Genomic DNA, 27,579 nt, shown 5'->3' on the forward strand with positions numbered 1-27,579 from the left:
TTTTTTTTAAATTACGTGGTGATGAAGAAGATCTCCGACTACGCTGGTTGTTGCCAAGTAAGTAAACTAGTTTTGTTTTCGTAGATCATCTGAAATTTCTTTGTTAACCAATGTTAGTATATAAAAAAAAGGTTTAAATAATTGTTACAATAAAACCTTGAATTCATTAATCTGACCGACAAATAATAGAGTACGAAACTATATGCAACAGGTGTTCGGAACAGCTGAGGAGTTCCGAAACCAAATTAATATTTTGTCATCCTCAAATTGAATCATGTGATGTGAGTTTCGGTTTCATTGTGTTCTCTGATCATAGATTTAATCGATACCAGTATGGATTCGTATTCCAAAAGAAATCGTCAATTCATCAATCAATAAAATCGGTTAAAGAAAAGTGACTCATCAGCATAGCTGCCACAGTTTGACAGTAACTTTTCCAGTTAGTGGTCCAGAGTCGAAAAATCTTATCTTGTTGCTTAGCTAAACGATCAGTAGACAGATACAAATCTGATAAGGACATGTTATAAAAACTTGGAAACTTTTTAAAACAATTTCAAACAATATAATGACACTGGTATCTGTCAAATAAGTTTCTGCTTTTATATTTATAGACAGTTTGTATACCTATTCTATTTTACACCAGTTTTCCTTTGAACAAAAAATTGAGAATGAGTAGTAATTCACATGTACATACTGCAGCGCCACCTCCTGATGTAACATTTTCAGCGCCTGGACTGCCTGATATTCGTATCCCAAGGTCACCAACCCGTACAAATACAAGGGGCAATGAAGAAAGTTCACCTCTGCTAGTTTCCAGAGTTGAACATGAGTATGGATTATTTGAAAATAATTTCCCAGATGATCCAAATTTTCAAGAAATAATCAGAGATGCTGAAGCAGCAATTGATCAAGGAATTCTGCCAGAAAGAATCTATCAAGGTTCAAGTGGAAGCTACTTTGTAAAAAATACCGATATGGTTAGTATTTATATCTTTGATTAATACTTACTAATGACAATGTACAGATTGTACAGTTCCAGATTCAGATTCAATGTACTATAATTATAGTCTCACCATTTACAATGTACTACACGACAATCAAAATATACTGTAAATAAAAGTTGCAGGTCAAAACTAAAATTCAAATTGTTTGATGTCTGGCCCCTACCCACATCATCAACATCATAACATGTCATAAATGTACCCACCTTAAAAGCAGCCTACCCTAAAAAAAATTCTGCTCTAAGGTTGTTTTCTTGTGTAAAGTAAAGTAAAGCATATAGCGTATCTTTGTTTGCTCCACAAAATAAAATCCCTACCTACCTACCCACCCAACCCTTCAGGGCATGGGTAGGCAACATGAACAAAGAATCTTTAAAATGTTACCAAAATGTACAAAAGCAAATGTATGTTACAATCCAAGAAGATTTATCATCACATGTTTATTAGAGTATTTACTGACTTTTCACTAATATAAAGCATATTATATACATTTACTTGCTTTTTATTAAGTTTATACTGTACATGTTTGTTCATTGAAACTGAGAGTTTATGAATCATAATTTTTCTTCACAAAACAGATTATCTTCTACCTTAAATAAGCCGTGGTGTGAGGTCTGTGAACTCCTATTTTGCTCATCTGCCGGGCCTAATCCAACATTTCCTTAATCATGTTATTAGAGTTAATGCACTTTAATGATGATTTTTACCAATTTTTTTTACACCTTTGCTTATGTGATACAAATTAAAATACATGTACATGTACCATATACAAAATGTAGACATGATAGATAAAATAAACTAGACACTTTAAAATCACAAAAATTATCAGCAAGGTAAGATTTACTAATTAACAAGTAAAATTTTTCAGACGTAGAGATTTTTGTCATGAATTCTATTCTCATCTTGGAGATGACTATCATCAACAAAATTGAGAATAGAAATGGGGAATGTTTCAAAGAGACAACAACCTGACCAAAGTGCAGAAAAAGGCAAAATTTATGAACAAAATCAAATATGATACATAGCAGTACTAGAGGACAAGCATTGAATTACTTGCAGTAGACTATAGAGTTACAATGTACAAATGTACCTTCTTTGAGTTTGAGTAAGTGTGTGAAAAAGGCCCACTTATAATAGAAAAGACATGATCAGTGCTTAATTTGGAAGGCTGTTCTTGTTTTTAGTCCCCTGCCGATGAAGTCGAAGGGGACTTTAATTTTACACTCCATCTACATAAAAAGGGCCAAATGAGCTTTTCTCATTACTTGGGGTCCGGTGTCGTTGTTAACTTTTACCAAAATCTGGTGACCCGACCAACCAACCAAGATGGCCGCCATGGCTAAAAATAGAACATAGGGGTAAAATGTAGATTTTGGCTTACATCTCTGAAACCAAAGTATTTAGAGCAAATCTAAAATGTGGAAAAATTGTTTATCAGGTCAAAATTGGTCTGCCCTGAATTTTCAGACCAATCAGGCAACCCGTTGTTGGGTAACTGCCCCTGAATTGGTAATTTTTAGAAAATTTTGCAGCTTTTGATTATTATTTTGAATATTATTGTACATGTATATAGAGATAAACGGTAAACAGCAATAATGTACAGCAAAATAAGACCTACAAATAAGTCAACATGGCCAAATGATAATTTGACCCCTTTAGGAGTAATTGCCCTTTATTGTCAATTTTTAACAATTTTGTAAATTTTGTAAATTTTTGTAAATTTTTGTAAATTTTTACAATATATTTTGCAGCAAGAATGTTCAGTCAAGTAAGATCTACAAATACATCACCATCACTAAAACACAAATTTGTCATGAATCCACCTGTGTCCTCTAGTTTTTTCGTGCTTGAAGATATTGATTTGAAATTTGGTGTAGTGTTTTATCATGCTCAAATTTTGTTCCAGTCTGATGATTTTGTGGAGAGTTATATGGTCCTTGAACTCAAAAATTCACCTCATTTTTCCCTCAAAAAAAATTGTAATGCTTATTACTACATTTTGTTTTTTTGGTGAGCTAACCCAACATCTGGAGCTTCAAAAGTACTTAATTGAAGCTTAATTGACCTTTTATTTTGATACGACCGCAAACATTTTTTTTGGATAGTATAATGATATGATGTTGTCATCAAAAGACACATTGGTTTCCGTACAATAACTTAAGTTTTAGTGAATTGATGTCTATGAAATTTGTAAGAAGGTTCAATACCACTAAAGGAAGGTTGGGATTGATTTTGGGGATAATGGTCCCAACCGTTTTGAAATTAGGAACCCAAAAGTGGCCCAAAACAAGCATTTTTCTAGTTTCAGGATAATAACTTGTATATGAGTATTACAATTGCTCTGAAATTGTGCCACAATGTTTAATACTACAAGTAGAAGGTTGGGATTCATTTTGGCTGTTATGGGGCCAACAGTTTAGGAATTAAGAGCCAAAAAGTGGACAAAACAAGCATTTTTTTTAGTTTCCAGACAATAACGTGTGTGTTAGTAATTGCATCTCTCTGACATTGTACCACAAGGTTCCATATCTCAAAAGGAATGAGGGGATTGAGTTTGCAGTTAAATGCCCAAAACATGAAGGAAAGAGGGACCAAAAAAGGCCAAAAACAAGCATTTTTCTAAGTTTCCAGACAATAACTTGTGTTAAAGTGTATAGATCTCTCTGAAATTGTACTACAAGGTTCCATACTACAAAGGAAAGGCTGGGATTGACTTTTGGGGTTATTGCTCCAAGGGGGGTTTCAAAAAGTTTGGTTGGAGGGGATTTTTTCTCCCATTTTTTTTAGGGGATTAATATTTTTTTCCAAATTTTTTGTTTGTCAGTATTGGGGAATAGATTTGTAAGATCTTTGACCACATTGATTTTGTGTAAGAAAACTATATTATGATCACAATCCAAATTCAGACAGTATTAAGCTTGAATATTGTGTCAAAGTAGCCCTTACTGATCTGAGGGTTCAACCTCTGCTGTCATATCAGGCTGCTCTCAGCGAAGCATTTTATTCACTTAGAAATCAAAACAAAATTGATTTTAAAACAATCAATGCAATTTAAACTCCTTCACTAAACTGTAACATTTCCTTCCAAATAACTTTCGCATTCTACTTTGGTACAGGTGGATTTAAAAATAAAATGAGTAAATAACGATAGTTATGACTTTTTAATTTGTAAGTCTTTAGCTATAGTGACATTACAAACACACTTTACAAAAAGAACAGGAGACATCTGAACAACAGCAAAATTATTGTAACAAATTTAGTTGCTTGTTTTTCATACATCTTCTTGGAGTTGTGCCCATTTGAACATAGCATTTTGGCATTAATGTACTGCGTTTACAGTTTGTCAGTACAACTAGTACTCCTTTAAAACTACACTACAGAATTTAAAAAAACTTTTTAGTTTAGATAATGAGGAAATAATACGTAAATGTGCATATCCACAATAATTTTTTTAACAGTTGATTTCTGTAGGAGTTACATGTATGAGTCTTTAAACTAAGCCTAGGAATCAGATGAGATTTTGTTAGCCTAGTGAGTACACAGTTTGTTCTTTGTCCTATGGCCAAAAGCGCCAGGAAAACATAATCAGTCTTTGTCACTGTCAAACTGGTCTTATTGTCAAGCCTGCGACTTTTGTTGCAGAAAGCTTGACATAGGGATAGTGATCCGGCTACGGCAGCAGCAGCAGCGTTAGCTAACTTCTTAAAATCTTTTTATTTTAGAAGGTGGAAGACCTTGATGCTTCATACTTTGTATATGGATGCCTCATGTTACGAAGTTTCTGTCAGTCACATGTCCAATGCCCTTGACCTCATTTTCATGGTTCAGTGACTACTTGGAAAAAAGTTAAAATTTTTTTGTAATGTTAAATTCTCTCTTATTAAAAGTTATAGGATAACTATATTTGGTATGTGCGTACCTTGCAAGGTTCTCATGCCCGTCAGACAGTTTTCACTTGACCTCGACCTCATTTCATGGATCAGTGAACAAGGTTATATAATTAAGTTTTGGTGGTCAAGTCATATCTCAGATACTATAAGCAATAGGTCTTGTACATTCCATGTATAGAAGGACTGTAAGGTGTACATGTCCAACTGGCAGGTGTCATCTGACCTTGACCTCATTTTCATGGTTCAGTGGTTATAGTTAAGTTTTTGTATTTTGGTCTGTTTTTCTTATACAGTATACAATAGGTCTACTATATTAGATGTATGGAATGATTGTAAGGTGTACAAGTCTAGCTGGCAGGTGTCATCTGACCTTGACCTCATTTTCTTGACTTTAACCTCATTATCACGGTTCATTGCTCAGTGTAAGTTTTTGTGTATTGGTCTGTTTTTCTTAAACTATAAGCAATAGGTCAACTATATTTGTTGTATGGAAGAATTGTTAGCTGTACATGCCTGCCTGGCATGGTTCATCTGACCTTGACCTCATTTTCATGGTTCATTGGTCAATGTTTAGTTTTCTTGGTTAAGGTTAATTAGTTGTGACAGTTGTAATAAAGATTTATATTTAGGATTACCAACATAATATCAATGATTAGTAAAGAAGGCTAGACATTTCAGTGTGAAATCTATGAAATTTAAACACAAGGTTAATGACCATAAAAGGAAGGTTGGGTTTGATTTTGGGAGTTTTGGTCCCAACAGTTTAGGAATAAGGGGCCCAAAATTTCATCAAAAATTGAATAATTGGGGTTCTTTGATATGCCGAATCTAACTGTGTATGTAGATTCTTAATTTTTGGTCCTGTTTTCAAATTGGTCTACATTAAGGTCCAAAGGGTCCAAAATTAAACTTAGTTTTATTTTAACAAAAATTGAATCCTTGGGGTTCTTTGATATGCTGAATCTAAAAATGTACTTAGATTTTTTGATTATTGGCCCAGTTTTCAAGTTGGTCCAAATGGGGGTCCAAAATTAAACTTTGTTTGATTTCATCAAAAATTGAATAATTGGGGTTCTTTGATATACCGAATCTAACTGTGTATATAGATTCTTAATTTTTGGTCCCGTTTTCAAATTGGTCTACATCAAAGTCCAAAGGGTCCAAAATTAAACTTAGGTAGCAATAAACAGTTAGGAAAAAATACTAAAATTTGCCCTTATGAATTTTACCATCCCCTTTTCATTGCTTTCTTGCAATATCAAGCTTACTGTTTGTGTCATATATGGGCATATGTATGTAATCAGAATCTTCCATAGATTTTATATCCAGCATATAAAATGGTAAAATATCATTTCTTTTTGGTGTATCCATGGCAACAATCTGCATTTATTTGTTATAAAATATTGCAAAAAGGGGGGGAAAGATGTCACATATTTCCCCAATATTTGGCTAAAAGTAGAATTTCAATCGCTTGAAGTAATACCTTTTCTGAAACTGTGTACATATATCATTCAGCAAATCCAATGAAAATCATATGTCTTTCATCTCATTTTTTTGTAAAATTGCGTCAAAAACTTTGTGTAGAAAAAGAGTGTTTGTAAACAGTACAATAATTTCTGGACCGATGGCCGGTCTAGCTATGAAAATACGGATTGTTAAACAGAAAACAGCCCATAAAACATGTAAAAAATAATCTTGATGTACTTATAAACCATCTTTGAAGGCTAAATTAGCACTCATCTGTCTAAAAATGAATTTTATTACACAATAACTTTCCTATTTGAAAAATCCACAGGGGCCAAAATGCGAAACTAAACTCCTAACTGTGTATTGCTACCTTAGATTGATTTTAACAAAAATTGAATCCTTGGGCTGTTTTGATATGCTGAATCTTAAAATGTACTTAGATTTTTGATTATTGGCCCAGTTTTCAAGTTGGTCCAAATGGGGGTCCAAAATTAAACTTTGTTTGATTTCATCAAAAAAATGAATAATTGGGGTTCTTTGATATGCCAAATCTAACTGTGTATGTAGATTCTTAATTTTTGGTACCGTTTTCAAATTGGTCTACATTAAAGTCCAAAGGGTCCAAAATTAAACTAAGTGTGATTTTAACAAAAATTGAATTCTTGGGCTTTTTTGATATGCTGAATCTAAACATGCACTTATATTTTTGATTATTGGCCCAGTTTTCAAGTTGGTTCAAATCAGGATCCAAAATTATTATATTAAGTATTGTGCAATAGCAAGAAATTTTCAATTGCACAGTATTCAGCAATAGCAAGAAATCTTCAATTGCACAGTATTGTGAAATAGGAAGAAATTTTCAATTGCACAGTATTGCGCAATAGCAAGAAATCTTCAATTGCACAGTATTGTGCAATAGCAAATATTTTCAATTGCACAGTATTGCACAATAGCAAGAAATATCTAGTTGCACAATATTGTGCAATAGCAAGAAATTTTCAATTGGAGTTATCTTTCTTTGTCCAGAATAGTAGTTGAATCAACTTAAATCATTGTTTTATACAATATACAATGTATATTCATTTTACTGCCAACTGATAAATTAAAACAATCCTTACCATTCAGTGATAACAAGCTCTTTCTTTTACATCTAATATTTTATGATGTAGTTATTGTTGCAAACTCCATTAGAAATTTGAATTGAGATCAGTTTTGGAAAAAAGGAAAGGGGGATGTGAAAAAAAATGGGGGGGCCAATTTTTCTACATTAAGGTCCAAAGGGTCCAAAATTAATCAATTTTTCTCATTTCAGATTTCATAAATAAATAAAAAAATTCTTAATTGATTAATATTCAACAGCATAGTGAATTGCTCAAAGACAAAAAAAAATATTTTAAGTTCATTAGACCACATTCATTCTGTGTCAGATACCTATGCTGTGTCAACTATTTAATCACAATCCAAATTTAGAGCTGAATCCAGCTTGAATGTTGTGTCTATACTTGCCCCAACCGTTCAGGGTTCAACCTCTGCGGTCGTATAAAGCTGTGCCCTGCGGAGCATTTGGTTAAAGTATAATAGCATAACTGTATTTAGTTCTAGAAGGAGTGTGTATAAATTGCTAAATTTTTCATTTCTGTTTTCGATATTTAATTTGCTGTAACTTAATCTTATGAAACTTATACACAATACATATTACCACAAAACATAGATCAAGTTTTAATTTTGGTGGTGTCACTTTTATCTTTTGAATAGAGTTATGTCTTCTACAAATAGAAAAATTGAGGACTTTTTTGTGTCGTCTATCATAAGCATGATAAGTTTGTCTCAACTAAATGTTATGAAATGTATACACAACGCTAATTACCACAAAACTCAAATCAAGTACAATTTGATTATTATTTGGGTAGCTCCATTTTTGCAGTTCTTGAGTTATGTCCCTGTATAATGTTATATATGTGAATGGGGGCATCATCATAGGACACATTCCCCGATTATTTTAACTTCCAATAGAGGACCCATTATGGGCATAATCAGTACAGTGAGTTCTATATTAAACAATTACAATCTAAACAATACACAAGAAAAACAACTCAAATATAAAATATAAATTGAGTTAATAATATATTATATATATAGCCATATAAACCATCATGATAAGTGTTTATTGACCATGCACCAAAAGCAGCATCACATCCATTATGAAAATAGCATTTTAATATGATTTTAAAGTCCTTCCTCATGGCTGATGCATATGAACAAATAGTATTGTTGTCCATATGCAAGAGTCACCAAGGGCAAGTGCTAAAGAACACTCAAGCAAATTCACACAAATATGAATATCTTAACACTTTACAACAATGACAATGTATTTGATGAGTTTATTTGTTATTTAGTCAGTCAATTTATATCAAAATTAATGCAGGTGTTTCAAGCAAATATGTTAATAATTTGGGTGATACTGTCATACATATGTATTTATTCTAGTCCTTTTCATAGCATTGTTGAAAAACCTGATCAGCAATCATATGTATGTACAGTTATATTCCAAGTATGAGCTCAGAATCTTCAAGGAGGGTTGAAAACTGGAAATACATAAAAGGGGGTATAATCTATATTTCCATGAAATTTTTCAAGTTCAATGACCATAATTATTTTACTATTGTAAATAGCTTTAGGTCAATATAAAAATGAGAAGATGTGGTATGATTGCCAATGAAACAACTCTCCACAAGAAGTACAATAATAACTGATAGTTCCATTAACCTTAACCTCAACACAGGCGGGAGGAGGAGGAGCATAAGAGAACCAGGGTACTTTCTTAATTCTAAACCCAAAGTTTTCAAACCCACACTATAAATAACTGCTGATATTAAAACATAATATATAAACATCATTGGAAAGAATATTGTGGTGAAAAGATTTTATTGAGTAAAACATTGACTTTTATATGTGAATACAAATGACAAGATTTCAAAATGGCTATTTTCCTTTGCATGCTTTCAAATATTTGGTGTTGAGCATTCATGATTAAAAGGTTAAGGCATACAACTAAGAAATTACAAAGTTATAATTTCATTTTTTTTACAGTTTTTATAGTTATGTCAGCTGACAGACTGACAAATGTCTGAAATTTTTTATTATGTACCTTTGTGATATTGACAAAAATATACCACCTCCTCAATGGGGGTTTCATTGGGGGTTCTGATCCCGGATCCCGCTTACTGTTTTGTCAGATTCCCGTATCCCGCTTACACTTTATATGTAAGCAATTATCATTTTTTTTAGCTCACCTGGCCCAAAGGGCCAAGTGAGCTTTTCCCATCACTTTGCGTCCGTCGTCATCCGTCGTCGTTAACTTTTACAAAAATCTTCTCTGTAACTACTGGGCCAAATTAAACCAAACTTGGCCACAATCATCATTTGGGTATCTAGTTTAAAAAATGTGTCCGGTGACCCGGCCAACCAACCAAGATGGCCACCATGGCTAAAAATAGAACAAAGGGGTAAAATGCAGTTTTTATGCCCCACCTACGATAGTAGAGGGGCATTATGTTTTCTGGTCTGTGCCTCCGTTCGTTCGTCCGTCCGTCCGTTCGTCCGTCCACTTCAGGTTAAAGTTTTTGGTCAAGGTAGTTTTTGAAGAAGTTGAAGTCCAATCAACTAGAAACTTAGTACACATGTTCCCCATGATATTATCTTTCTAATTTTACTGCCAAATTATAGTTTTGGCCCCAATTTCATGGTCCACTGAATATAGAAAATGATAGTGCGAAGTTCAGGTTAAAGTTTTTGGTCAAGGTAGTTTTTGATGAAGTTAAAGTTACATCAACTTGAAACTTAATACACATGTTCCCTATGATATGATCTTTCTAATTTTAATTATAAATTAAAGTTTTGACCCTAATTTCACGGTCCACTGAACATAGAAAATGATAGTGCGAGTGGGGCATTCGTGTACTATGGACACATTCTTGTTGGCTTATAACTCAAAAACCAAAGCATTTAGAGCATATCTGACTAGGGTAAAATTGTTTATCAGGTCAAGATGTTTCTGCCCTGAAATTTTCAGACAAAGCAGTCAACCTGTTGTTGGGTTGCTGCCCCAGAATTAGTAATTTTAAGGAAATTTTGCAGTTTTTGGTTATTATCTTGAATATTATAATAGATAGAGATAAACTGTAAACAGCAATAATGTTCAGCAAAGTAAGATCTACAAATAAGTCAACATGACCGAAATGGTCAGTTGACCCATATAGGAGTTATTGCCCTTTAATGAGAGCCTCTATTTGTAATTTCCCGTGTCCCACTAGACTTCATTTCCCATTTTCACGGCACAATAATTTGACTTTCACGTGTCACGCTTACAAAAAATTGGCAATCCCGCATCACGCTTAGACCCCAATGAGACCCACCTGAATGATCTATATGAAATGACAGTGTCACGAATCGATTTGAAAATAAATTTCACTAGCTATCTAGGATCATCTAGCTATTTTTCTTAAATTTTATAATGATTTTCAGTATCTTGATGATCATAAACCAAGTATTGCTTCAAAGTTATTGTTATGAGTGGGATTTACATTTATAACAAGAAAAATCTATAAATGATAAAATAACAATTTTATATATATAAAAATATTTTTAAAAAAACCTAAGAAATTAAGATTTTAATGGGATTGAGCCATGCACTTTAGGGTATATGTGTAACCTCAAACAATTTTTGTTTTATTTCGAAATAATCAAGAAAAAATAAAATAAGGCTAACTCTTACACTGTCATTATCATCATTGTCTCATGATGATTTTTAAAAGTACTTTCAAAGTTACTTCCCCTTGAATGTCAAAAGAGTTACGTCCCTTGGTCCACGTTGATCGACAAATGTAAACATTCGAAATAAACGGATTTAGCAACAGATGGGACATGAATTCAAGCTTTTATTGTGAATGAAAGTTTATTTACTTTTCACTAACATATGCGCAATGCAAAAATGACAGACACAGTCGAAAGGAAATAAAAAAACATAAACCGGAACTAAAAATTATAAATACCGGCGAGAGAAGTTGTGTGTTACCCATGATAAATAAGATCTGCTGTTAAAACAGGACAAAAACGATAAGGATTTGACACATCTTTTTAATTTGTTAAATTTTCGGTAACCAGCAATTCACTGCTGTACTATAAAGGGATAAAGTTAGGAGCTCAACATTGCTCAAGGTCTTGGATGAATCATTTGATTCAGGAAACACGACTTTGCACGTTAGTTGCACATACAGTGCAAAATGAAAATCTGTAACAGTTATGGAGACGAAGGATTCTGATACTGTCAACATTATTGTCAGGGAAGAATTGCCAAATAATGATAATTATGGGGCATGCAATGATAACCAGCCTATTGATGTCAACAAGTACCTGTCTCCCTTTGAGAATAGATTTCCACAAGATAGAGAATATGCTGAGATAGTTTATGATGCAGAATTAGCAATAATTGCTGGTGATCAACCAATATTAAGTGACAAAGGGACAAGTGGATGCTATTTTGTTCATGGGAGAGAGGGTGTACGTAGCTAAGTTTTTCTTAGAAAAAGTAATTTGTTCTACGACTATGTCCGTGGACCTTAATCTTTACCCATCCTGTATTTACCGCCTTTGTCAGATGAACCACTGGTACTGTAAAATGTTGTCTTTTTTCAGTGTAGATTAAACTTGATTTTAAATCCTATGAATTGTCACTATATACATATCCACGGTCACAATAACAACAGTGCACTATTGAAATTATTGAAATATTGAACCATGAACACTCCGTACACTGTACATACATGTATCCGACCAACAATATATCTACACAGTTACAGTTCTCATTTCTGAATAGGCTGCAACTAAATTGTCGATCACATATATTTCCATAGACTGCAACTAAAATGTCATCACATATATTTTCATGGCTGCTTCACTTCAGTATCCTAACATTGATGAACGCATAATTTGATGCAAGCTACATGTAAAGCATAGTCCAGAACTACATGTATGGACATTATACATTATACATTTTGTTTGCATCTGACGAAACTCATCTGACAGCTCCCAGAATAGTGAGAACCTCACCCCTTTAGACTACTGGTTTGAACATAACTAGTCCCGAAGGAATTTGACCTTGTTTCCACATTTATTGCTCCTGTGTATCGTCCTTTTAAAATGCAAGATGACCCTATTGCTTCATACATTTTTCTTATTTCATTTGTTTATTCTACTGTTGATTTTATATATAATATCATTTTTTAAAAGTTTTTGATTGAGTTAAGCCTTCCAATTTATATTTTATCGTGTGTTTTCTATGTTGTGATGTTATGCTATTGTTTCAGAAAAAGGGAGAAGGTTTGGTACCATTAAAATGTTTAATCCCGCTGCAAATGTTTGCACCTGTCCTTAGTCAGGAATCTGATGTACAGTAGTTGTCGTTTGTTTATGTAATTTATATGTGTTTCTCGTTTCTCATTTTTAATAGAGTATACCATTGGTTTTCCCGTTTGAATGGTTTAACACTAGTAATTTTGGGGCCCTTTATAGCTTTTTGTTCGGTGTGAGCCAAGGCTCCGTGTTGAAGGCCGTACATTGACCAATAATGGTTTACTTTTATAAATTGTTATTTGGATGTAGAGTTGTCTCATTGGCACTCATGCATCACACCACATCTTCCTATATCTATTAAACTGACATTTAAGAAAATAAACTTTTCTTGACATCTCTTATGTCACAAAAGAAAACCCTATACATTTATCTACGATTGAAGGTCTTTAAACACTTAAAGAAGGAGTGAAAAAATATTAACTTGAAGCAGTCTTTTTAAAAATCATAATTCGTCCAGTTACAGGGACTAAACTCAACTCTTGGAATGATACGAAGTGAAATACCTTCTGTCACTCTGAGTCTCAGTAACTGCTGTGGAAAGTAAACTTGGAATTAATAGTACAAAAATAAAACACAATAGGCCTAAGTACATTGTTCATACACTTTTATGAATGTGACCTACCGAATTAGACTATTTACTGGATTTGTTATCACATAAGCAACACGACAGGTGCCACATGTGGAGCAGGATCTGCTTACCCTTCCAGAGCACCTGAGATCACCCCTAGTTTTTGGTGGGGTTCGTGTTGTTTATTCTTTAGTTTTCTATGTTGTGTCATGTGTATTATTGTTTGTCTGTTTGTCTTTTTCATTTTTAGCCATGGCGTTGTCAGTTTATTTTCGATTTATGAGTTTGACTGTCCCTTTGGTATCTTTCGTCCCTCTTTTATCCGGTATTGGCTATTTTGTAACTATTCAGATTACGTAAATTACATTTTACATGTGCAGTTGAATTAGTTTTGAAAATAATATTATCCAGATACATGTGTCAATGAAAACAATAGCAATCGTATCGATAGAGCAATCTGCTCTTTGATTTGTTTACATTGCGGGGAAAGGGTAGACCAAATAATTATGGCGTCTTGAAAGGCTTTTATATTTACAGCTGTAAAGCGTCAAAGCAAAAAAATATAATAGCCTTTCTAGACATCATTATTATTTGGAATAGGGGAAAGAGTAGACATGGGATTCAATGCAAAATACTTTCAGTCGCCAGCTGGGCAATCAGAGTGATAAATATATTCGCCCAGCCAAAAATCTGGTCATGAAATGATGTTGAGCGACCGTTAAGTTTAGTCCCTGAGTTAAAATAATTTTTTAGGACTACAAAAAATATTAAAAGTTGTAGTGTCAGACAGTAATGAGTTGAAAACCATTCTATTATATAGTAAATTGCAAATGTACATTTGCAGTTATTTTAAATAAGTGTATATACTCAAACAAATATTTGCATGTTCTGGGTACATGACTTGTGAATATTCATTACCAAAACTTGAGGGTAGTCATTTAAGTCGTAAAATATGATTTGGTAGCTATTGTACACCCTAAACACAGCACATTTTAATTATTTGATCTAAATGTCCTCATACACAATATACAGAATTGGAGTAAGGCACCAACTTGAACAAAAATAAGATGTCGAGAATTTCTGCAAGTGTATTCACAATCAGGACTTTCCTAAATCTTAATTTCTGTTAATTTTTGTTAATTTAGTATTGGTTAATGATCATGATTAATGATATGGAATATATGACTATGTAGCTCAAAAAATAAACCACTACTTTTAAAATCACAAGCAGGGAAACATTACACAGTGTTTAAGCAACATGTTATTGTTTTTTTTTTACCTGAAATATCTGTCACTGGATGTTATTCAAGCTTTAAACTTTAATAATTTGACATATTGATCCATAACAAAACTGAAGAATGTTGTTATAAATGTTAGGTCAGAGTTAGAGTCATGTTTTTTAAATAGAAGTTTAATCATGTCATCTTTTCTTTTTCAGAAAATAATTGGTGTGTTTAAACCAAAAGATGAAGAACCATATGGTCTACTCAATCCAAAATGGACCAAATGGATGCATAAAATATGTTGCCCATGTTGTTTTGGAAGAAATTGCTTAGTCCCAAACCAAGGATACCTGTCTGAGGCAGGTGCTAGTCTCGTAGACTCAAAGCTTCAATTGAGTATAGTCCCAAAAACCAAGGTAAGGGAAAAATCAATTTATAGTGTAAACTGTGACGTCTATATGAGGTAGGAAGTGAATGGGGAGTCTTTTTAAGTACAGATATTGGATATTATTAGGTTGTATTGAATTTTAAGTGTTATTTTAAATGAACACTATTAAATTTAAACCTCAAAGTAGTATGTCATGTTATTATGTTCTATTATTATCTTTATTTTGGAAGTGACCAATTTATCATCATTTAACAAACAAGCCAAATGATGACTAAGGCCAAATAAAAAAAGATGTCTGTTTCCTATTACCCTCCTCCCTATTTTTGAATCTAAAAATAGCCTACCCTAATTTAAAGTTCAATAAGCACTGTTAAAATCAGAATGTCCCTCCCCTAGACTAGTGTCAATAAAAGGTTTATTTTAATTTACATTCTTAAAGTGTGTTTCTCTGTTTGTAGGTAGTAAGGTTATCTAGTGAAACATTTAATTACACAGACATCGACAGGTTAAAATCCAGGACAAAACAGAGCATATTACAGAAAGTACCAGCTTTAGGAAAGAGATTTCATAGATTAGGTTTACCACCAAAGGTTTGTTTTATATAAATATAGTTCACATAAGATGATTTTGTGAAAAATAACCATTGATCGTGTGATTTAGAGAGATAATGATTCATGTATAACCCCCAAAAATCTCTCAAACAAGACATGTTTTGCTTTCTTCCATTATGATGAGGTTTTGATTAACATAATTTATGAAGTTTTGTTGATTGGATAGAAAATTGGCAGCATGTCCATTTGAAGGAGCCTCTCCATATCAAGTAATCATCATTGTCTCTAATTATACCCCTACTGTAAAATAGGCGAGGTTTACTGGTTTACATCAGTATCCTTCCGTCCCATAAGATTTTGATCACATTTTTATAAGAAACTACAAATCAGAACTCCCTGAAATTTGGTACATTTATTAATTAATCTTCATGTGAGCATGCTTTACTGTGTGATTCAGATGCAGATGTATCACTAATCCATTGCAATCTTTAATCCCACTCCTTTGTCTTTACCATGTTTACAGATACTTATTTATTCTTTATACACATATGTGAAATTTTTGTCTCATTTTTTCTCTAGAAATACTATTTGTTTTAACTTCCTGTTTACCAAATTATTATAAAGGGAGTATCGTTAGAGATCAATAGCCCTTAGTTCAACTTGTTTTACAAGAGTCAATACCTTTTCTTTTGCAGACTGGTTCATTTCAGCTGTTTGTAACTGATTTCAAAGATGCTGATTTCTGGCTTCGGAAATTTGATCATGAAGATCTTCCAATATCTACAGCGACAAGATTACAGCATTTATTTGAAAGACTTGTAGTGTTAGATTATATAATTAGAAACACAGGTAAAGCCGATTATTTTAAATGTATAAAATTTGTTGTCAATGTTATTTTGGTAGAAATTGCTAAGTCCCAATGCAAGGATACCTGTATGCGACAGGTGCTAGTCTTGTTCAGTTGTACAAACATTTATTGGGAATTCTGTTTTAATTGTAGTCTGTGGAGTTATAGAAACCCTAATTTGTAGTCTATCTCTAATTTGAAATCGTGAAGTCCTTATTTGTAGTCAGTTGAGTTATATAAGCACTAATTAGCACTAATTTGTAGTCCGTGAATTTATAAAAGCCCTAGATTGTAGTCTGTGATTTTGTAAAAGCCTTAATTTGTAGTTATCAAGGCCTTTATTTGAAGTCAGTGGAGTTTTGTGTTTGCAGATAAAAGTATGAAACTTTAATAATAATTTAGTTGAACCTAAATAAATCTTCGTCAACTTGAATAATTTCTGAATATAAATACATATTGATCTTGTAGATAGAGGAAATGACAACTGGTTAATAAAGTATGACCCAGTGTCATCACGAGGCAGCTCAGGGACAGACATAGAGGTGGGTTAAATAGAATTTTAAAACAAGAAGAGAAAAACAGAGTGCGATCTTGCGAAGAAAATACCATATATTAAGACTTTTAAGCTTCAGCTTTGACAATGCATGCAAAGATTATACTGTTTTGAATAATACATATAAATTGAATATAGATTATTTGTCTGTTAAGAGATCTTGCATAAATTATTTAAATTTTTGCCTTATGTATGAAATTCCTCTTTAAACTTTCCTATATATGTTTAAAGTCTTTTCTTATCTCTGCCTCTATACACTAAAATATATACAAACAAGAATGTGTCCATAGTACACGGATGCCCCACTCGCACTATCATTTTCTATGTTTAGTGGACCTAGAAATTGGGGTAAAAACTCTAATTTGGCTTATAAATTAGAAAGATCATATCATAGGGAACATGTATACTAAGTTTCAAGTTGATTGGACTTCAACTTGATCAAAAACTACCTTGACCAAAAACTTTAACCTGAAATTTCAACTATCATTTACTATGTTCTGTGAACCGTGAAATTGGAATCAAAACTTTAATTTGGCATTAAAATTAGAAAGATCATATCAGAGGGAACATGCGTACAAAGTTTCAAGTTGATTGGACTTCAACTTCATCAAAAACTACCTTGACCAAAAATTTTAACCTGAAGCGGGACAGACGGACGAACGGACGGACCCATAGACCAGGAAACATAATGCCCCTCTACTATTGTAGGTGGGGCATTAAAAAATATACCCCCAATCATAAAGTGTTATTATAACTGTAAACCAACTAATTTTTCGAGTGATTTATTTTCGCGACTTTCGCAAATAGAAAAATAACATGAACATTAATCGTAATACTTGGATCATTCCTCATTGATTTTCAGAAAATCGCAAAAATAAATAGCCGTGAAGAGGTCTAGGAAGGACAAAAAGCGAAATTAAGTATCGGCGAAAATAAGTTGGTTTACAATATTTAAAAGTTAGAGCTATATCATAATTACATTGTCTGTCCAACAAATAGTTTCCTTAACACTTTTTTAGAAACTAAAAAAAGAATGGCTTCATTTTTGGTCAACAGTTTGACAGTGATGGGTTGTATATATATATTGAACACTTTTTGAATATGTATCATACCCTCTTCCGGTTTGCTTATACTTTAAATCTTTCAATATGTTGAATGAACTTCAATTTTTTTGTCACACTTTTATGAGAATCTTCTCATCAGAATAACTTTCTATTTGGTCAGCAGCTCAGTAGTGATGTGTGTTGGCTTTTCAGAAATCTCAGACACTTTTATACTCCAGATGTCTTGAATTACAAGTTGGGATATGCTTAGCCAAACAACACATGCCCCCTTCGTAAAGAATAAAGCAAAATGAGATACAGATTTGATCAAAACGAATAAAATTATATAAAGTTATAGAGTTGCTTTATATTAGAATTCACTTATAGATTTTCACAAGTACACACACTTGTTGCAGTTTTTAAATTCATATTTTTCAATACTTTTCCATATTTCTATAAACTGATACTGTTTTTATGCCCCACCTACGATAGTAGAGGGGCATTATGTTTTCTGGTCTGTGCGTCCGTTCGTCCGTTCGTTCGTCCGTTCGTTCGTCCGTTCGTCCGTCTGTCCCGCTTCAGGTTAAAGTTTTTGGTCGAGGTAGTTTTTGATGAAGTTGAAGTCCAATCAACTTGAAACTTAGTATACATGTGCCCTATGATATGATCTTTCTAATTTAAATGCCAAATTAGAGTTTTGACCCCAATTTTACGGTTCACTGAACATAGAAAATGATAGTGCAAATTTCAGGTTAAAGTTTTTGGCTTCAGGTTAAAGTTTTTGGTCAAGGTAGTTTTTGATGCTGTTGAAGTCCAATCAACTTGAAACTTAGTATACATGTGCCCTATGATATGATCTTTCTAATTTAAATGCCAAATTAGAGTTTTGACCCCAATTTCACGGTCCACTGAACATAGAAAATGAAAGTGTGAGTTTCAGGTTAAAGGTTTTGGTCAAGGTAGTTTTTGATGAAGCTGAAGTCCAATCAACTTGAAACTTAGTACACATGTTCCTTATGATATGATCTTTTTAATTTTACAGCCAAGTTAAATTTTTGACCCCAATTTCACGGACCACTGAACATAGAAAATTAAAGTGTGAGTTTCAGGTTAAAGTTTTTGGTCAAGGTAGTTTTTGATGAAGTTTTAGTCCAATCAACTTGAAACTTAGTACACATGTTCCCTATGGTGTGATCTTTCTAATTTAATGCCAATTAGATTGTTTACCCAATTTCACGGTCTATTGAACATGTAAAATAATAATGCAAGTGGGGCATCCGTGTACTTTGGACACATTCTTGTTCAGCACATGGTTTTGTACTTAGGCCAGAGGGTAGTTTTATGGTATCCTCTTGTTCTCCTAAATCACTGCCTAAAAGTCAATAAATCATTAGTACTGACTTCAGTATGTAGAATAGAACTCCACATCAGTAAATAGCTAGTGCTATTTTTAAAGAACAATTTCACAATTTCCCTTATTTATCCCTATGCTTATCCTTAAGCAGCTTGTAGTTGATCAACTAGCTATGAAAAGAACTTTTAGTTGTTTTTTTTTTCATTAATAGAGTTGCTTTCTTATTAAGTCTTTATTGTAATTTTATTTTGACATAAGTTTCAGAAGGTCAGCTACCACAAACATGATCAGTAGAACTCATTTGAATGAACACCGGGCACACAGTTAAATGAAAAACAAATGAATATATTTTGCATACAGTTTTACTTAGAGTAACATACAGAAAATTTAATTCAAAATTAAGAAACTAGATTATGATAGTGGAATGATACTATTGCAATTTTTTTATTTTTTTGGTGGTATTTTAAGAAAGATTTTTGTATAAATATAACTCAATGGGATTTATTTTATTTTAAGAGGTTTTCTATTTCATTTCAGGATGGTGAATGGAGTTTAGTTGACAATCCTGACATCAGTGTAGCAGCTATAGACAATGGATTAGCATTCCCTTTTAAACATCCTGATGAATGGAGAGCTTGTGAGTGTTTCAAAACAGTCAAATTATTATCACATGTTAATAATTTCTGGACATAAGAATACTTAAATGTACTTTAAGTGATCTTTCACTCTTTTTTAAAAATCAATAAAATCCTAAAATACAGGGTTTGCAGTAACTACATAACTATATTCAGTATGAAGAGGTTGGGGGATATTTTGATGTCTGTCGCAAGTTTATTTTAACATATTTTTTATTTGGTTGTTTCCAGGATATGATAAAAATTATGTTTGACAAAATCTAATTCTAAAGATGTTATCACAATGTTTTTAAACATAAAAATGGACTATGCTAGTCACATTCAATTTGAATTTTGGTTTTACATTTACCGTTAAAGAGTTGTTTCTGTAGATGGTTGTATCTGTGATTACTAGATCACCTAGGGGCTTTTCTATTTAAAAATCCATGGACTTAATGGAAGGCAATTTCAAAAAGTGGTAACCAACTATAGTGGCAAATTTTTACCATAAATGACACAAACCCATAGTTGAGATTTCAAAGTGCCTATCCTGGGTCTCATGTAAGTTTTAATGGATCAACATTACTGAAAGTTTTGTATTTATAAAGCCATCAACATTTCCTGCAAAAGAAGAAGTAACATGCTAGAATGTTAAGTATTAACTTCAGCTTAAAAACTTGTTATGATTTCAGATCCATATCATTGGGCATGGCTACCACAGGCAAAGATACCATTTTCCGATGAAATCAAAGACCTAGTATTACCACAGCTATCAGATATGACATTTGTAGAAGACTTAGTGGATGATTTGTACGAACTCTTTAAGGTTAGCCTTGATTGTATTACTTGCAATAAAAAGTACATTCATTCAGACATAAGTCTGACTTTTCATGAGGTTTGGCAACAGCTATTGCATGAACATTTGCAAATACCTTTATTTCTTATTTCCATTTCACCAAAATGTTTCAGAAAGTTGTCTTCATCTGACCGTGATACCATTGCTATGATCCAATGGAAAGGTCAAGTATTCAGCTATATCTCAGTAGAACATCACATCTTTGTTTCATCTGCATGTACACCATATATATACTAGAAATAAGAAGATGTGGTATGAGTGCCAATGAAACAACTCCCCTCCATATCAATATGTGAAAAATGTAAACAAATTACTATATCCTCTTTTCAGGTACAAGGTTTTTAGAGGGAAGTCACATGAATTAGTATTATAAAAAAACAGTCAGGGCCGTAACTAGGGTTCGAATTCAGGGGAGGCAGGGGTTTGGGGCCGCCAATTGAGGAAGGGGGGTTGGGGGCACAGCCCCCGCCGATTTTTCTTCTCGCTAAAATGGCTAAAAGTAACCCGTATTCCTTCGATTTCCTTACTTTTAGTAACATCAGTATTGCTTGAACCTGGAAGCAATTTTTATGCAAAAACAAGCTGTCTGAGCCTGAGATTGCTGTTTGGGGTGAGCCAAGGCTAGCTCCGTTTTGATGGTCGTACTTTTTTTTTTTTATTGAGGACCTTGAATTTCAATATCGTTGTAAGCTGAACAGACATGTATATAACTACAACCAGGGACTTTCTATTCTAAGTATATACTTAGTATAGAAAGTCCCTGCTACAACGAATGGGAGTGTTTAACTACTAAGGCATTGACCATAATGAACTCGTACGATCGGGTGACGTTAAAAAAAACCCGATCCAACAGCTGATTCAGCCGGTAACGAATTTCCGATATCATAAAAGACTTACAATAGGAAGGAAACTTCCTCTGCTTAATTGAGCCCCTAAATGATTGTGAATAGTTCAGTTTTATTCAAAATTGTCGAAAGCAAAGTTTCATATGTGTTCTCGTACGAATATATACTGACAGACGGCCACACGAAAAAAGAAATAAAACTATACTGAAACGGTTAACTTTCGATCAAAAATCCGGAAAATGACAGATATATCACACTGTTAAAACTGTAAACTTGTGTTGTTTATAATTTAAATTCAAGTTCTTCGTGTACATATTTCATTTTATTACTTAAAAAAAAAAATTGGTGTAGAAATTTCATAGGTAGTTACGGCCCTGACTGTCATCCATATTATATGCCCATTGTTTAAATCATTATTATTTTTGAAACACCTTGAAAACAAGCAGTTAGCTACATACAATTTGTATAAATAGTCTTTCATCTCTTTGAGTTCCAGTACCTGTAACACTTTGCAATTTGCAAAACTTGCATTATTCATTTTTGAAAGAAGCACAGACCTGCTTGTCTGAAGTATTTATACAATTAATTTTCTTTTTATAGACAGATAAAGGTTTTGATAGGAGAACTTTTGAAAAACAGATGTCTGTAATGAGAGGACAAGTGAGTATATCTTCTTATTAACCTTTCGTTTTATTACTTTACACAATAAATATATATTGAAATATAATTTTGTGAGATACTCTGTTAAATCACTCAAGAGCTTTTAAAATATTATTGTTTAGCATTATAAATTTTATTGAAGGAGTTAAATTATATGATACTAAGAGCTGTTCTATTCAAGCATACACGGTACCAAAGAAATAAATTCAAGGTGGGTTCCATGTATGTTATATGGAACAGCCTTTGGCTAGAAGACTTGTAAGCTTTCTAAAAAGGAAAAGTTTGATTCATAATAAGAGCTTTGCAGATACTGCTGTCAGATAAATAACAATAGAAAGGACTGTTTTCATGTAAAATGGTTGACCTGTATCTATATAGTTTTGTATGTAATTTTTTTCACGTAAAACCCAATTCCACGTTAATTTTTTTTAACATATCAATTTTTTAAGATATTTGTATTAATTACATTTTGATTTGTTTTTTAGATTTTGAATTTGACTCAAGCTTTAAAAGATGGAAAATCCCCAGTACAACTAGTTCAGATGCCAGTAGTTACAATAGAACGAAGTAAAGGAATGGGTGGGCGTGGCCGAACTGACAGTGAAACATTTACACAGAGCTTTGCACACAGAGCTCCATTCTTTTCTTGGTGCTGATGTAATGTTAAATTAACTAAAATAATCACATACTAATGATGTTTTTCTTTTTATAAAAGAAAGGAAAGAAGATGGACAGGAAAGAGATTTAGATATTGACCTGATGATTTTGGAATCCAAACATACGTTAATGCTTATTAATAGCTGTAAAGTGTTAGTGTGAAGTATTTGACAAAAGTTTGCACTCAGTCAGATTCAGTAAAATGTATATTTTGGTAGCCTAAATTATTTTTTTCACACAAACATTTTCCTCAATAATTTCACCAAAAAACATGAAAAGTTTACTTTCTGATTGTGATTCTCTTCATTAAAATTTATTAAAAAAACAAAGTAAATTCAAGAAGTAATTCTTGAAATTGATTTTTAGAGAGAAAAAATAAAAAGAATGCAATAAATTACAGCAATAAAAAAATCATTAATTGCTGCCTTAGTTTCAAGTGGTGATGTCTTTTCTACAATTGATATTCATTTTGCTGTCACAATAGTTTTACAATGCACAAAAGGATTTGTAACATTTAACACATATTGTTATTATCTAATGTTCAATTAGTACCTCTGCATAATCGTTGTTTATCTGTCTCAAAGGATAATCTCTAACCGTTCTTACAATTCAGCTTTATAGCAAAATATTTTGATATTGTATGCTTATCATTGTTATTTGTAAAGAAGCAACAGCATGAAACAGAAGTTATCCTGATATTTTAAAAATTCATAAGTTTTTGATTTTTTATTACATTTGGCAAAGTAAAAATATATAGTTGCATCTCTTAGAATGATGTCCCAGATAAAGAAAATGTCCTGTTTCTTGCTGTAAATATTTAGGACTTTAAAAATGATCTCAAAATGTTTCTTTAATGGATCTACTGATTTCAATCATGACAAAGATAATTTTTAAACTGCATAATTATTTATTTTGTATCATCTGCAGAACAGATAGGGATCTCTTTCTAATAATTTACTTAACATATTGATACCATACATTTGTAAATCAGCAACTGCTTAATTCACAAGTAGACAACATACCCATAAGTTGATGATACCTTTTAATAAATAGATAACTGTTACTGTTTACTTTTTAACATTTTTAAAAATACAAAAGCAAATCCCAAGATTACCTAGATGTTATAGTCATGCCCAGTCATGTAAACTTTATACAGTAATGAAAAAAATGTTACTGTTTTGTACTTAATTTTGAAAATACGAGTACTTGCGAGTGAATAATTTATAAAAGAAAGAAAATTAAGAAGAAGATAGTAATGTGTATATAAATATGTAATTGAAGTTTTGTGATGATTACATAAAAAATGTTGAGGAGGACCAAAGATTTGAAACTGATAGATGAAGTTTATTTTTTATTTATTCTGGCAAATATAGAAAATTCTAAAAACCTTGGAATAGTTCTATTAAAACATATCCTTTCATGTTTTTTATGGTCCAAGATTTTTGTTTTTAACTAAGGGATTGGCTGAGTGGTCTAAGTAGTCAAACTACTATATCACTATCCTGTCAACATTAATGATGAATCCTGCACATGGCAGGTGGTTCTCTACAGGCACTGGCTTGTGCAAGTATTTGTACAAGTATGTACATGGCAGGTGGTTCTCTACAGGCACTGGCTCGTGCAAGTATGTACATGGCAGGTGGTTCTCTACAGGCACTGGCTCGTGCAAGTATGTACATGGCAGGTGGTTCTCTACAGGCACTGGCTTGTGCAAGTATGTACATGGCAGGTGGTTCTCTACAGGCACTGGCTCGTGCAAGTATGTACATGGCAGGTGGTTCTCTACAGGCACTGGCTCGTGCAAGTATGTACATGGCAGGTGATTCTCTACAGGCACTGGCTTGTGCAAGTATGTACATGGCATGTGGTTCTCTACAGGCACTGGCTCGTGCAAGTATGTACATGGCAGGTGGTTCTCTACAGGCACTGGCTCGTGCAAGTATGTACATGGCAGGTGGTTCTCTACAGGCACTGGCTCGTGCAAGTATGTACATGGCAGGTGATTCTCTACAGGCACTGGCTTGTGCAAGTATGTACATGGCAGGTGGTTCTGTCCAGGCACTCTGGCTCCCTCAACCAATAAAGACTGATCCCTACAAAATAGCACAATAGTACTGAAAGTGGTGTTAAACACCAATCAATCAATCAGTCTAATTAAGGGATAATTGTTAGGTTACAACCGTTTTCAAAATATATATTTATATAAATTTAAGATAAGCATATTAAATGAAATCAATAGCATGGATTTATATGAATTTCATAAACAAAATACATAATATTCTTTAAAAAAAATCTTAAGTGTCATGACTTGTTTTGAATATGCATTTCTTAATTTCTGTAAAATTACCCTTTGTATGCCATTAATGTAAACATTGTTGGAAAGAAAGAGAATTTGAGATTTTGACATGTCATGCAGTCAAAAAGTCTTGAATGAGAAATTTTCCTGTTTTTTTATATCACAAAATAATGGACAAGCATCCCTTAGTGGCTAGGCACAGATTGTTCAAAGTTACTTTTTTAAAAGAATGATGATTTTCAAAAGAGACAACTTTAGTACAGTACACTGTCACTGGTATATGATTTAAATATTGTTCATGCTGTATAATTTATATTTGTATTTAATATGATGGATGAGATATGAGATGAGGACAATGATAAGTGTTGCAATATGTATATGACATGTGATATTTTTAACTTGTTATTGACATTGATTTCAGGAAATTAAATTAAAATTATTAATTCAGTTGCTGTTGTGTTACATTCTGACCATGATTTGTAAATTGAATTAGATAATTCAGATATAAGTAAACAATTCACATTTCCAAGATTTGTTAAGTTATAAAAAAGAAGATGTGGTATGATTGCTCATGAGATAACTCTTCTCAAGAGACCAAAATGACACAAAAATTAACAACTAAAGGTCACTGTACACTCATACACATAGTCATCTATAAAAGGTCTTTAAAAACACAAATGTAAAACAATTCTAATGAGAAAACTAATGGCCTTATTAATGTACTAAAATGATGACAAAAAAACAAATAAGTAACATAGCAATTATAATTCATTGTACAGCTTATTACAACAAAAGTCCATAAAGCAAATGTCACCATTTGCCATCTGCTATTCGCTGTAAAGATTTAAGAATCTTAGTAAAACACATTATAAAAGAATAAGTTTGGTGTAAAGACAGCAATCCAACATCTTAATAACAAAAAAGAATACCGGTAGACATCTGAATTCAACAAACAATCTTTATGTATCTACTTCATAAGTGTCTAATCTATTGTACCTGACCTTCATAATCCTTCAGACTTTCTCCATCTTAATTAATTCAATAACAAATAAAGACTCATTGGAACCTTAAATTTCATTCAAAATGGCTACCACAATGTAGGACAGTATTTTATAGGGCAGAAGTATGGCGAGTGTGCTCATTGCTGAAAGCCCTACACTGAACTCACATAGAGATGACTGCAATAGTAGTCTTTTGGTAGCATTCTAGCCTAGAGTAGGTCTTCTGTCTCCTTCATGAACAAACCCAAGCCTTCAAAATTGACATTTGCTGATTCTTTGTCAAGCTCACAGCCTTTAGTGGCAAGAGGAAAGACTGGTTAGCTCAGTCTTATGTAGGTTGACCTGCCTTCCTGCAAATATTGTGAACTTGTCATTAAAAAAACTCGACTCATTTTGTTGGTCTAGTACAAAGCAGGATTCATATCTCATTGATATGTTGTTTTCATGATAAGTTTGTAATATTTCCCACTGGAGGTAAAACACCAATCCATCATCATATTTAACCATCTTCTTCATTCTGGTCTCACTGATAATCACACGATGTCACATATCTATATCTACTAAACCTTCAGGGAATTATGATCAGATTTTACACTAAACTTTTCTTACGCTAAATTACAACTGATACAAGCAACTGAAAAAATACAATTAAACTAATTTGGCAAATATGTATAATCTTCCATCTGTAGAACAGTACTATCTGACATCGAAGAAGAAATTAAAATGAGATATTTAGGTAACAAACAGGAGACTCACAATATCTTTGGAAGACATTTTCTACAAAGCAACTGGTGGCTTACAATCAAAGTCTGAATGAGTCTGTAAGGTAATTCTTTTCAAAATAAATGCCAAACATTTGTCGCCCTTTAATCATAACAGGAGCATATACAACAAATCAGTACTGCATAGCTAGTACAGAGAATGACAAAATGAAGACGTCCACCATTATCAATGATACTCACAGCTGATAGATTTGAACACAAGTTTTCTTCTTTGTCACATGCTAATGAACATCAATTCCGACTAAGTAAATGACAGCATTAATTAATTTAGTTATAAATTCAACAACCTGTTCAGATGCCAAAATCGAATGTTAAAATCAATCATACAATTGCAGAACAAAACAAAAAAGATATTTCATTGATTTTAATAAAAGGAGGTATACACCATTCTTAATCAATATGTAGTCTTTTAAAAGACACGTGTCTATATACTATGTCAAGCTTTAAATTGCTTGACTCAATAAATGTAATGGAGACTAACAAAGGAAACCAGTAACTACTAACAGTCCTAAAGGGAAAAATGGTTCCTTTTCAGAATACAACAGGCCAGTTATAGGCAAACCAGTTTATTG

The 27,579-nt window shown here is 32.7% G+C and overlaps 1 protein-coding gene across 15 annotated transcripts; it reads left to right on the top strand.

Annotated features, from left to right (window-relative positions):
* The first annotated feature begins 205 nt into the window (after positions 1 to 205).
* Positions 206 to 25,670, top strand: LOC139520484 (phosphatidylinositol 4-kinase type 2-alpha-like). Of its 15 annotated transcripts, none has more exons than XM_071313135.1 (11): positions 206 to 977; positions 14,776 to 14,976; positions 15,407 to 15,538; positions 16,195 to 16,348; positions 16,815 to 16,888; positions 19,834 to 19,933; positions 20,603 to 20,736; positions 22,212 to 22,271; positions 22,757 to 24,465; positions 24,523 to 24,927; positions 24,973 to 25,670. In XM_071313135.1, the coding sequence occupies exons 1-9, from the start codon at positions 669 to 671 to the stop codon at positions 22,925 to 22,927; spliced, it is 1,335 nt and encodes a 444-aa protein (XP_071169236.1). In that variant the 5' UTR covers positions 206 to 668; the 3' UTR covers positions 22,928 to 24,465; positions 24,523 to 24,927; positions 24,973 to 25,670. The 15 variants fall into 15 exon arrangements, with proteins under 15 accessions (XP_071169236.1, XP_071169238.1, XP_071169237.1 ...); XM_071313137.1 differs by having other exon boundaries at positions 24,523 to 24,882; XM_071313136.1 differs by having other exon boundaries at positions 24,568 to 25,293; positions 25,345 to 25,670.
* The last annotated feature ends 1,909 nt before the right edge of the window (positions 25,671 to 27,579 follow it).

The sequence above is a fragment of the Mytilus edulis genome, chromosome 4 (assembly GCF_963676685.1).
Source record: "Mytilus edulis chromosome 4, xbMytEdul2.2, whole genome shotgun sequence".
NCBI lineage: Eukaryota > Metazoa > Mollusca > Bivalvia > Mytilida > Mytilidae > Mytilus > Mytilus edulis.